We start from the raw sequence: 13247 nt of genomic DNA on the forward strand, positions 1-13247 counted from the left end.
TTTGTGGATTCATCTGCACTATGGTTTCTGTGGGAAAATACATTTAAAGTGCCAATCTTCATTACTCTGATAACACAGCCTGTTTGGAAGTGAGCACTGCTTGCCTTCTATGTTACCTTGCAATACCTGCCGAGCGCTGAGTCCTCCATGACCCCTTTGGAACCTTTGTATTAAACTTCTGGCTGTCTCCTCCCTTAAGAACTACAAGGTTAGCCTTTTTGCACCCCTTTCTGTTCTGAGAATCTTGAATCTGGTAGCAGGTAATGACAGATCCCATCAGAAACAGGTCAAGATCTTGACTTCCTGCTCTCCCTGGGAGCTGGGCCTCTGAGCACCACTTAACACCTTTTTCCCTTGACCCGGCCTCATTCCAGCCTTCTGCAAGTCCTGCTTTCGTCTCCAGGACCTTTCTTCCTGCTTTGCCTGCTATATTTCAGGGCGTAGGGCAGCATGACCTTTTACCTTCTGACCCTTGCCCCTGCTGCAGCATGTGTTTTTTCTGACGGCGTGTAGGGACTGGATTGTGCGGAGACCCTCTTTGCATCTGGGCCCTCGGCCTATTGCAGAAGGGATCCTCACCCTCCCTGCCTGCACCAGGGTCCTCCAACTGGAGGCTGTTTTTAGCCCTAGGGCTAGCATACTCTCTTAAGCCAGAAGTTTTAGGGGCAAGAGATCCCTAATATGCATGAAAGACTCTCACAAGACAGGCAGGAAGTCTCCAAGAGACTTCCTTTACCCCTAGGGAAATGCCATCTGATCTTTGAGATAAGGAGCTGGGAGCAGTTTGATTTCACCTCCAGAGAAGGAAGCCCTCAGTTAAGGGGTCATCTTGCTCTTTTCCCCACTCCAAGGCCTCTCCGCCTTATCTCTCTGCCACCTGTGACTCCAGGCCCTATACATGATTGAGAGGTTTACCCAAACAGACCTAATTGGCTTATTGGAAATCCAGTCTCTTGATTTCTTAATTCACTTCTTTTGTGCTGCTTTATGGAGACAAAGGAGACTCCCCTATACTGCCTGTGAAGAGCAGGACAGTCTGCAGCCCCGATTGTGAGGCCTCCTGTGTCGGCAGATGTGCATGTACTCTCTCTACTGATCCCCTGGAAAGGTGGCCTGTTTGGAAGCAGTCCTGCCCAGGCCTGCTGCAGTCATGAAGATTAAGCCTCAGAGTACTACAAGTTACCCATTTTGTTTCGTTTAGCCCCTTTCATCAAATGCTTATAAAATTCTAGGAGCGTACACAGAGTTTATTGTTGGTAACCTCAAACATACGTGAATCATCCACTCCAAACTAGGGCAGTTTTCTTCTCAGGCCCTCCAAGGGAGTTCAGTGACATTGGCACATTGTGGGGATGAATAGGCTGAAATGCCGGGCACACAGTCAAGGGAAAAGGCTCCAAACCAAGCAGAGGTTGAACCTCAGGTAACTGGAGTAGGGGGTGTATTAGTTAGCTAGGGCCGCTGTAACAAAGTACCCCAAACTGGGTGGCTTAAACAACAGATATTTATCATCTCACAGTTCTGGAGGCTAGAAGTCCATGGTCAACATGGTGTGCCAGAGCTGGTTCCTTCTGAGAGCTTTGAGATAGGATCTGTTCCATGACTCTCTCCTCTTTTTGATGGTTTGCTGGCAAGCTTTGGCATTCCTTGCCTTGGAGGTCTCTGCCTTCATCTTCACCTCCTTTCTTCCCCTATGTATGTCTCTAAGTCCAAAGTATACTTTTTATAAAGACACCAATCATATTGACTGTTCATAAAATGACCTCATGCTAACTAGTTCCATCTGCAAGGACCCTCTTTCCAAATAAGGTCACATCCTGAGGGTACTAGGGGTTAGGACTTCAACTTATGAATTTTTGGGGAGAGATATTCATCCCCTAATGGGCATAGGAGACTGGGAGTGGTATATGAAATATAGTTTGAATTCCACCTCAAGACCTTGAGCTTATGACTTCTGTCTAGCTCTGTGTATCATTCATACTTCCCACTAAATTTTAACAAAATGACTGGGATAGGGAGAAAGTGAAACCCAGTGGACTGAGGCTTGAGTGAGCATTACCTGCTGGGCCTGTTCATTTGCGTCTCCCTGGTGACCTTCTTCTCTGACCAGCATCTGTGGAATTAGGAAAAGCACAATGGTGGAAATGTGATCCTGGTGTGTGAGATGCAAACTTGATCTTAGCTTTTGCTGTACCCTGGAAACTTACCAGTCAAAACTTTCACCAAAGGCGATTTTTGTTTGTTTGTTTAGGTTTACTAGTTATTTATTATTTGTAGCGTGATTAACTTGGGTCAAATTTTTATGAATTTTTAAGTAGAGAAACTTTCCTAACAAGAGGAAAGGATAAGAAATCAGATCTTTGTGTAAAGAAAATTACCACATTTAAAGTCCTGGTTTATTTTAGGCTGTTTGGCAGTGAGAAGAAGGGATTATTTGTGTCTAACAGAGGTCTACAAGGAAAAAGGTTTGAGATCAGAAAACACTTCCAACCAGAATGACAGTTCCCTGCCAGTGCTTGGTCTTTCTTCCTCCCTTCCTTCTGTGTCCACAGGGACTCGTTATGTCTGGCTTTCCCTCCCTCTTCCTTGTATATTTCCCTTCCATATCAAGACCTTCAGAATGAGGGCAATGTGGATCATTTCCCAGTTTTCCAGCTGGGCAGCTCACCAAGAACAAACCCAGACATCAAGGCCAGACCAAAAAAATCTTCTTGTTTTAGACAGAAGACTCCTACATCTGGGGGATTTAATGCACCCACTGTCCGCTCCGTGCATTTCCTGTGTCCGGAGCTTCTCTGCCTGCCGGCTCTGGTCTCGTAAGTTTCCATGCCCTGTTGCCAACTTATAATAACAGAGGCGGCAGGCAGCAGGCTAAGAACGTCATAGCCCACTCGGTACACGGGCGCTGCTTTGCAGACTGAAACAAAGCTTGCAAGGTCTCATTGCAGGCCTCTCGGCCTTGACAGTGGTTGTGCCCAGACCACCAGGAGCCTGGAATTAAATACCCTCGGATCCAGTTCTCTACTGTTAATGTTATCAGCTTCATCAAGTACTTCCTCTTTGAGTGATATCTGCAGAGAAATAAATAAATAAAGCTCCTCCAAGCCCTGTTCCTGCCTGGATCCTGAGTCCAAAGTAGAATCTGAGTTGGATTATCCAAAGCACTATCACCCTCCTGCATTGTTCCCAAGGTCTGGGCAGGAACGGAGAGTGAAATCTCTCCAGGACATTACATCAGTTCCTCCTTTACCCTTGGCATGAAAGTTCTTCCTCTCCTGGTCCTCCCAGACTTCCTAAGGCCTGGCCTGAGTGCACACCCACACACTAAGCCTTGAAGCCCAGGACATCAAAGAAAGCCTGCAGGTAACCAGATTACTGACCAACGCCTGTGACTGTTTTGAAATTTATAAGATGGGAAATGGATTCAGGAAATGGGATTTTTCAATACCTGGTCTTCATCATCCTTAAGTATTTTAAACCTTAATAAGCTTTTAAGTAAAGAAAGACATTCTGAAAATGGCATTTAGAAGAAAATATAGGGAAGTTCAAACTGGAACTGTCTTCAGTTGTTTACGGTGATCATACTCTGTGACAAATGAAAAGTGAACCATGGATAAAAGATAAATACATTTCTATGGGCAGCAGAATTGAGATCCATATTATCTATAAAAGGAAAGTTTGCCTTATCTCCAGAAGATTACAGATCATTTTAGTCGGTGCCTGGTAAGCATTTATATGCATTTGGGTTAAAGTGAGGAAGTTAGTGCTTGTCATCCCAACCTATATCCTTGCAAGGTTAATTAAGCAGTTTAAAAAAAAAAAAAAAAAAGCTTTTTACAACAGGAAATATCAAACCTATACAAAAGTAAAGAGAATTGTATAATGATTCATCATGTACCCATCACCAGTTTTGATGGTCAACTCAAGGCCAATCTTGTTTTCCCCTGTGGTCTACCTCCTCTCTCCTTCACCATCCCAGATTATTTTATAGCAAATCCCAGATATATCATTTCCCTTGTAAATAGTATCAACAGGCCGGGTGCAGTGGCTCACGCCTGTAATCCCAGCACTCTGGGAGGCCGAGGCAGGTGGATCACAAGGTCAGGAGATCGAGACCATCCTGGCTAACACAGTGAAACCCCATCTCTATTAAAAATGCAAAAAATTAGCCAGGCGTGGTGGCAGGTGCCTGTAGTTCCAGCTACTCAGGAGGCTGAGGCAGGAGAACGGTGTGAACCCGGGAGGCGGAGCTTGCAGTGAGCCGAGATCGCGTCACTGCACTCCAGCCTGGGCAACAGAGCGAGACTCTGTCTCAAAAAAAAAAAAAAAAAAGTACTTGCTCTTTGACCAGAACAAGTCAAAGACCTAGTATCAACATAGGTCTCAAAAAAAGACTCTATAAAATCAATCACAGGACCATCATATCACTTGAAAACTAGTAGTTCCTTGGTATCATCAAATAATCTACTAGTGTTCACTTTTTGCCAACCATCTCATAAATGTTTTTTACAGCCAGGCGCGGTGGCTCACGCCTATAATCCCAGCACTTTGGGAGGCCGAGGTGGGTGGATCATCTGAGGTCTAAAGTTCGAGACCAGCCTGACCAACATGCAGAAACCCCGTCTCTACTAAAAATACAAAATTAGCCAGGCGTGGTGGTACATGCCTGTAATCCCAGCTGCTCAGGAAGGCTGAGGCAGGAGAATCGCCTGAATTCCGGGAGGCGGAGGTTGCAGTAAGCCGAGATGGCTCCATTGCACTCCAGCCTGGACAACAAAAGCGAAACTCCGTCTCAAAAAAAAAAAATGTTTTTTACAGTTTGAATCAGAATCCAAACAACATCTATACATTGCAAATCGTTAATGTATCTCTTAAGTCTTTTTCAATCTATAGGTTCCCATCTGTATCCTTCTTGTGTGTGTGTTTGAGCAGTCCCTCTCTTCAGGTTTTTTTAAAGAGGTCAATCATAATTAGTATATTCATATATATAATATATTATAAATATTCGTGTATACATATATACTGTATAAGTATACACTTATATAGTATTAGTTATATACCATGTATCATATATACTATCATACTATACATATATAGTATATTAGTATAATCTCCCCCTGTATATAGTTTCTTTTTTTTCCTCTTGTTGCTTTCAAGATTTTCTCTTTATTTTTGGTTTTCAGCAGTTTGACTGTGGTGTACCTGGGTGTGGTTTTTATTTTACATATCTTACTTGAGATTCTTGGATCTTTGAATTTAGTGTTGTTGATAATGTTACCAAATCTGAGGACAATCTAGCCATTATTTTTAAATTTATGCTACCCTGTTTCTTTCTATATTCTCCTTCTTGGACACCAATTACATGTGTGTTAGACCATGTGATATTGTTCCACAGGTCACTGAGGATTTGTTTTGTTTGGATTTCATTTTTACTGATCTGTCTTCAAATTTTCTAACCCTTTCTTCTGTCATCTCCGTTCTGCTATTAAGTCCATCTAGTCCAGTCTTTCATTTCAGATATTATACTTTTCAGTTATAGAATCTTTATTTTGTCTTTTTTTAATTCCATTTCCCTTTTGGCGGCTCTATGTGTCATCATTTATTACCACCATCGTTTTCTTTTAGGGCTTGAACTTATTTCTAATAGCTGCTATAAAGTTTTTCTGTTTGTTTGTTTGTGCTAGTTCCAACATCTGCATTATCTCAAGTTCTGTTTCTGTTGATGGCCTTGCCTCCTTATTATGAGTAGCATGTTTGTATTTCTTCTCATATCTAGAAAATTGTGACTGGGTGCTGAGCACGTTGAGACACTGGATTGTGTTCTATTCCACTGAAGAGTGTTGACTTTTGTTCTAGCAGGCAATCAAATTACTGGCCAGTGACTTTGAATCTGTAGAGGCAATGAATCTTACGTTTCATTAGGTCCAATCTGTTTCTATTTTGCCTTTTGCCCTTAGCCAGATCCCCTTGTCCTAGGGTTTTTACTCCTACATTGTGGTCATTCGGGGGTAACAAATAGCCTGAAGTGTTTACAGAGCCTTCAAACTTGGTGAGACTCAAACTCTGAACTCTGTCTCCACTGCAGTAGCCAGTAGCTGAGATTTCTGCTCATATCTTTTGATTATACAATTGTTGCTTTTCACTGAACTCCAAAGGGTCTCCCTGGCACTTGGGCTATTCAGTAGTCAGACAAGAATTTGAGGAAACTTTTACATTTAATCACTCTCCCCTCTGAGGCTCCCACTGTATGGGATTTGTTTCTTCAATTTTCTGCCATTCTGGCAGCTACCTACTCTATCTCAAGCAACTTTCTGTTTATCTTCTAACTGCCCTGTGCGGCACAGACTGGGGAGGAGCATGCAGCATAGGGCAGTTAGGAGATCAACGGAATCAGGAAGAAAGCTGTTTAAACATGGACCTTACTCTGTGCAGGTCCTTCTTTCAAGAGTGAAATCCCAGTTTTTGTCTGCCCTTGATACCTTCAAATAGTTTTTTCAATGTATTTAATACAGTTTCTTTCATTTCTATCCATAGGACGGTTCCTTTGGTACAAGCCACTCTACCGTTGTTGAAACTAAAACTCCCCCTTTCCTTGTTTAGATAAGTGGTGGCAGATCATAAATCATCTTGCTTTTCGTATCTAACCATAGATTCTGGATGCTAGTCCTTAGCAAAATATTGAGATACTCCTCATTCCTTTTTACATTTACATAGTACTCCATTGTTTAGAGATATGTACTATAATTTATTAAATCAGTCTCCTATTGATAGCTATTCCAATGATGAGGCACTTTTGAACTTCTGGCAGTGGGTTATACAGCAGTCACAAAATAAGCCCTTTGCTTTCAAGGAGATGATCTTTTAATATTATGAACAATATTTTTGTTCAGTGTTTCATATGATAGATGAGATCTAGTAGAACTTTCAAAAAAGAAAAAAGTCCCTATTTTCTTCTTAACCCTGTGTAAAACTTAAAACCACCGTGTCTGTCTCTGTTTACTGACCCTATCAAATTACTGAATTCCCTTTATGTGTTCTTTATATATATATTATCTTAATGGACAAAGGTGATATGTTTGACTTGCTTTACTTAGAACTGTGGACAATTCTTTGACCAGAACAAGGACAGCAAGCATGCACATCCTTTTGGTGAGACTGCCCTGGGAAAAGATGTGGCCAGAGAGAGTTCATTGAGTTGGGTGAGCAGCCATGTAGAAATCTCCATTTTTATGGGCAGACTTCTGTCCTTCTGCACCTTAGCAGGGACTCCTGGAGCCAGGTGTGTGCTGGTCCATTCCCCAACCCAGCCCTCAGAGCTACTTCTGTTGCTGAGCTGTGTACACTTCTGATGTTATCCTTGCACACACGTCACCAGCTTGCAACTTCGAGTGGGATGGGTTAGAGGTTTTGTTAGACGTGTCCATCCATCCTGCTTCTTCCTTACCTCTGCCTGTCTCTGAGCACTTGTAGGGTCTGTGCACACAGAAGCAAAGTGCTCCCAAAAGTTCTTTCAAGTTCAGTAAGATTGTCATTCTGTAAATTGGGGCCACTGTGCATGCTTAGAGCAGGTTTTGGTGACTTTGTGTCATAGTTTCTATGTTGCAGTGACAGATGTTGTCATGAGTACACAGGTTCTAAAATCTGACTGGAGTCTGGTTCTAATCTCCTAACTGACTATTAGGAGATGGTGTGGCCTTGGGTAAGTTGCTTAACTTCTTTATGCCTCAGTTTTATCATCTGTGAAACAGGGGTACTCGTGGTATCTCCTGGTTAGGAGTGCTGTAAGGTTGGGTTTTTTTTTCTTTCTTTCTTTCTTTTGTTTTTTTTTTTTTGAGACAAAGTTTTGCTCTGTCACCCAGGCTGGAGTGCAGTGGTGTGATCTTGGCTCACTGCAACCTCCACCTCCTGGGTTCAAGTGATTCTCATGCCTCAGCCTCCCGAGTAACTGGGATTACAGGTGGGAGCCACTGCACCCAGCCAGGAGTGCTGTAAGTTTTAAACAGTGAAATCCAGCATCTAAGATATAGTTATTACTAATAATTATTACTAATATGATTAACATTATCACTAATACTAATAACTCCTAGAGGTAGAGAATATGAAAATTTTAGTTGTGAAAATGTAAGTCAATGAAAGCATCTAGAGAGAAACCCCTGAGAACGCTTCCACCTCTGAAAGTGACGTAGAAGAGTTAAATGATGACCAAAAGATGGGGAATGGACGTTTGGCTTCATTGTGCTTACAGGCCACAGGTAGGTGATTAACGGAATGCTTGTAGACATCCTTAGGTTGCCTGGCAATAGAAAATTAGTTGCAATATGCACACTTGACATTGTTAAGTGGTGAAAAAGACACTGCATTCTGGGGAGAAAGGTTCTTTACACATACCTACACGCTCCTCCATTTACCGCCTGTAGAGCCACGGGGAGGTTCCTGTCCTGCCAACTCACCATGATTGCCTTTCCCTCTGCTCCGCAGATAACTGTGTCCAGAGGACCCCCAGGCCATCCGTGGATAATGTGCACCACAACCCTCCCACCATTGAACTGTTGCACCGCTCCAGGTCACCCATCACGACAAATCACCGGCCTTCTCCTGACCCCGAGCAGCGGCCCCTTCGGTCCCCCCTGGACAACATGATCCGCCGACTCTCCCCAGCTGAGAGAGCTCAGGGACCCAGGCCGCACCAGGAGAACAACCACCAGGAGTCCTACCCTCTGTCAGTGTCTCCCATGGAGAATAATCACTGCCCAGCGTCCTCTGAGTCCCACCCGAAGCCATCCAGCCCCCGGCAGGAGAGCACACGCGTGATCCAGCTGATGCCCAGCCCCATCATGCACCCTCTGATCCTGAACCCCCGGCACTCCGTGGATTTCAAACAATCCAGGCTCTCCGAGGATGGGCTGCATAGAGAAGGGAAACCCATCAACCTCTCTCATCGGGAAGACCTGGCTTACATGAACCACATCATGGTCTCTGTCTCCCCCCCTGAAGAGCATGCCATGCCCATTGGGAGAATAGCAGGTGAGTGAGCTCCTCTCTCGTTGCTCCAACATCTTGGAGACCTGACAAAGCCCCACTCTCCCCTGTGATCCTTGCAGCCAGCCTCGCACCATTCCCAATTAGGCGCCCTCCAAGGCTCTGTGAGGGCAAGTGGAGGCTTCTGCCTGCATGAGGCGAAATCCCTAATGGCTTGGTTAATGAGCCTCTGGGATCGAGTAGTTAATGAGCCTCAGAAATGTTAAGAAACAAATGTCCTACGTCCAGCTTACAAGGAGAGTCACATCGGAATCAAGGCTAAGCGAAAACATTTAAAATAAAAGGATTATGAGCATGCTAATGGCCCTGTCCTGAAGTTTCCAGCAGCTAATTAATGACCAGACATAGCAAAAAGAAGCTTTGTCTCCGATTCAGGCCTGTAATTCCATCCTGCGAGCAGTAACGTCATGCAGCCTTCACCTTGGGAGCGGGTAGGAGAGGAAAACAGGATTATGGTATTGGAGGCAGGTGTTGCTGGGCCATTTGACAGAGGAAACCACTCTCAGATTCTCTTTCATTTATGATAAGAAGCCCAAATTTGCTTACTTAAGGGAAGAAACCAATGGAAACCAGTGGGAAAAATATGTACACGTTGTCTGTTTCCTAGGATGCTCATAATTTACGTGAACTCATTCTTCAGAAGCTTAATCCTCTAACCATGTGACAAGGTTAGCTCTTTTCATAGAGCATTACTCCATTAGTGGGATATTTGTTGAGCACCTGCTGTGTACAAATAAATGCATTAGGAGTAGGGAGACAGAGCTAATTTAACATGCAATATCTTTTTCCCCGAGGAATTTAGAATATAGTGGGAGAGACAAAGGTGAAAACCACTAAGATATAAGGCAGAATGAAGTAAGCCCCATTTCCCATTCATTTTATGTACCAGCATTCATTGAGCACCTACTGTCTGCCAGAGTAATGAAGTGCTGTAGAAACAAAGCAGAAGGAAGGTGTGTTTTGACTGGAGGGACCAAGCAAGGCTTTGCAGGGGAGAGAGTGTGACACTGAAGTGATTGTGCTTTCAATAGCGGGAGGGAGACCTGGAGGCAGGAGAGAACAGACCTGTTCAGGGAAAGGAGAGAAATGCCCCCTCCTCCCTGAGCCCATAACCTGGTCAGAGTCCCAGCTGACCATCAGGGTGCTGCCATGCTGATGGCAATGGAATAACAGGCTCCTACAAGCCTACCTCTGCCTTGAGGTACTATCCCTTTTTTTTTTTTTTTTCTTTTCCACACTCTGTTGCCCAGGCTGGAGTGCCGTGGCACGATCTCGGCTCACTGCAAGCTCCGCTTCCTGGGTTCACGCCATTCTCCTGCCTCAGCCTCCGGAGTAGCTGGGACTACAGGTGCCCACCACCACACCCGACTAATTTTTTTTATATTTTTAGTAGAGATGGGGTTTCACCATGTTAGCCAGGATGGTCTCGATCTCCCGACCTCGTGATCTGCCCACCTTGGCCTCCCAAAGTGCTAGAATTACAGGCATGAGCCACCACACCCGGCCGGTACTGTCCCTTTTTTATTTAAATCATTTGTTTCTAGATTTTTCTCTGGCCCCAAGTGCACCACCAGTGTTGCCTCAGTTTCATTATTACAGATAATTTACATCAGGGATGTTGAATCAAGAAAATAAAATGACAAACAAAAATGACTTATATGTTTTAAAAACTATGAAAAAGGAAATGATATATGTTTGGGATTCAATTCAAAATGATCCTGCAGAGTTAGGGGGTGGGGTGTGGGTGGGGTCTACATAAAACAAGGCTAGCCATCACTAGCTGGTGGTTATATGTCTGGGTGATAGATGTGTGGGGGTTAATATTATTGATCTCTCCGCTTTTACTTGCACATTAGATTGTTTTAATCAGCAAATGAACAAATAAAACTGGGGAAAAAAGAATAGTAGATAAAGAAGCAAAGAGCTTAGGCAAAACATGTGAATTTCCCCAGATAAGTGGAGAAGGAGGATGAGGTCAGTGTATTGCTGTGAATTCTGTAAATGACGCATTGTGCTTTCCAGGCAATACCCTTCTTGTCTATATACCCTCTTGTCTTGTTTCTTGCATGGTGTGTGCAGCGGTACTTGACATTTTGCAGATACCTTTTGCTTGTTTATAATTCTCAGGACCGCTCTTAGGGTAGCTCATTACTGCAGTATTCATCTTATGTAGAAGGGTCATTTGTACAGGGGAAACCACAAAGGAAACTGAGCCCCGGAGAGGCAAAGGCCTTTGCCAAGGTCAGATAGGGGCCCTGTGACCAAGGTGTGCAGGACAACCCTTGCTGCCCCATGGCTGCTGTCCGCAGTGCTGCCCTCGTGGGCCTGGCTTGCTTCCCAAGACCTCTCCTGTCTGCTTCCCAGGTGACACTGCCTTCACCACTCTTTGGGAATCTACCATAAGCCCATGAATCAAGAAAGATACATGGTTTAGACTTGAAGAATTATTTTTCCATTGTTTAGTAGGTTTGTAAATTTCAAAATATTAGTCTCTTAAAATTATATTACTTTTTTTTTTTTTTTTGAGACAGTGTCTTTGTCACCCAGGTTGGAGTTCAGTGATGTAGTCTCGGCTCATTGCAACCTCTGCCTCCTAGGTTCGAGTGATTCTCATGCCTCAGCCTCCTGAGTAGCTGGGATTACAGGCACATGCCACCATGCCTGGCTAATTTTTTTGTAGTTTTAGTAGAGACGGGGTTTCACCATGTTGGCCAGGCTGGTCTTGAACTCCTGGCCTCAAGTGATCTGTCTGCTTTGGCCTCCCAAATTGCTGGGATTACAGGCATGGACCGCTGCACCCAGCCTATACTACTGCTTTTTTCATCTCATTCCCCAATATCAGTGTTTGATGATGGATGCAGCCTCATCAGTTAGGAAGCTTGGTAGAATACTGCACCCACCAAATGATGAGCCTGGGTGTCTATGGATGCCCGCTCTCTCAAGGGCACACAGAAATAGGCAATATGTGCTTTTCTTGATAGCTCTAGGAAGTCAGAATATTCATGTAAAATAATCCTGGGGCCTAGATCTTTTGGGGGAATGCATTAACTCCTTCAGTATGACACAGTGTCCTAAAACCAATTACCAGTGCTATAATGCCATATTCAAAAGTTTTTAAATCTCCCAATGTATATTTTAACTAATTTAACCAAATCCAAATTTAACTCATTCCACTGTGAAAGGCATTGTTTTTCTCTGAAGAAGGTAGGACTCGATAGTCCCTAAAGTTCCTTCCAGCTCTGCCAGTCTGTAGTCTGACAGTCTTGATTCTATAACCCTCCCAAGAAAACACAAATTTTAGGCACTTTTGTTTCTTTGAGGATAACCCTGTGTGTACTCCACTCTTCTGATATCTTTCTGGACTCCTCAGATCCTTGTAAAATTGATTCTATTTATTGGAGGTGAAATTCATCGGGTGATGCCTGTGTATAATGTAAAAGTTCTGTCATTACTGAACAGCCATAAAAAGCCTTTAAATCTCCATAAAGCAGCTGTTAGATGAGAAAACCTAGCTCCTTAAAGCATTTTAAATGAGCACAGTACAAAAAGAAATGAAGGTGCTGCTGAATGTCAAACTGATAAGTACTATAGCTGGAGGGTATAGATGCAAATAGTACTCATGAATGTGGATCACAAAATGAAGCTAAATTCTTACTATTCAGATGTGATTTGTTCAGGTGCCCTAGGATTTATGCATTTGGACACCTTCTGTGTATAAGGCACTGTTCTGCATTCTTGACGGGGTGGGGACAGAGAGGTATAAGACACAGTCTTTATCATGAAAGAGCTGAGCACAGTTAACTATAAAAGCAAAGCACGTGACATGTATCTTAGAAGGGCTCCTGTTAAGTACCACAGGAGGTCAGAGCAGGGATGTCAGGGGAAGCTACGTGGAGGGCTGGCTTTTAGCTGGGCTTGGATGAATGCTTAGAATGTGGACAAGTGGAGATTAGAGGAAAAGAGGTCATTCCAGATGGAGAAAACTTACCAGGAGCAAAGCAAGATAAGGCTCAGTGTATTTTTTCTATTTCAGGTAGAAATGTAAATCTACAAGTTTAGGTCTGTTGAGGTCATTTAAAAATCTATCATTTTTCAGGCTGGGCCCTGTGACTCACACCTGTAATCCCAGCACTTTGGAAAGCCAAGGCTGGCAGATCACCTGAGGTCAGGAGTTCGAGACCAGCCTGGCCAACATGGTGAAACCCCGA

General features: G+C 43.7%; 1 protein-coding gene across 3 annotated transcripts in view; it reads left to right on the forward strand.

Moving 5' to 3' along the window:
* Window positions 1-13247, forward strand: part of ETV6 (ETS variant transcription factor 6) — a 250088-nt gene that overhangs the window by 215699 nt on the left and 21142 nt on the right. For all 3 annotated transcript variants that reach the window (XM_010370996.2, XM_030938568.1, XM_030938569.1), the window contains one exon: window positions 8479-9024. In XM_010370996.2, coding sequence (XP_010369298.1) covers window positions 8479-9024 — 546 coding nt within the window. The remainder of the gene's footprint in view (window positions 1-8478; window positions 9025-13247) is intronic.

The sequence above is a fragment of the Rhinopithecus roxellana genome, chromosome 10, assembly GCF_007565055.1.
Source record: "Rhinopithecus roxellana isolate Shanxi Qingling chromosome 10, ASM756505v1, whole genome shotgun sequence".
Taxonomy (NCBI): Eukaryota; Metazoa; Chordata; class Mammalia; order Primates; family Cercopithecidae; genus Rhinopithecus; species Rhinopithecus roxellana.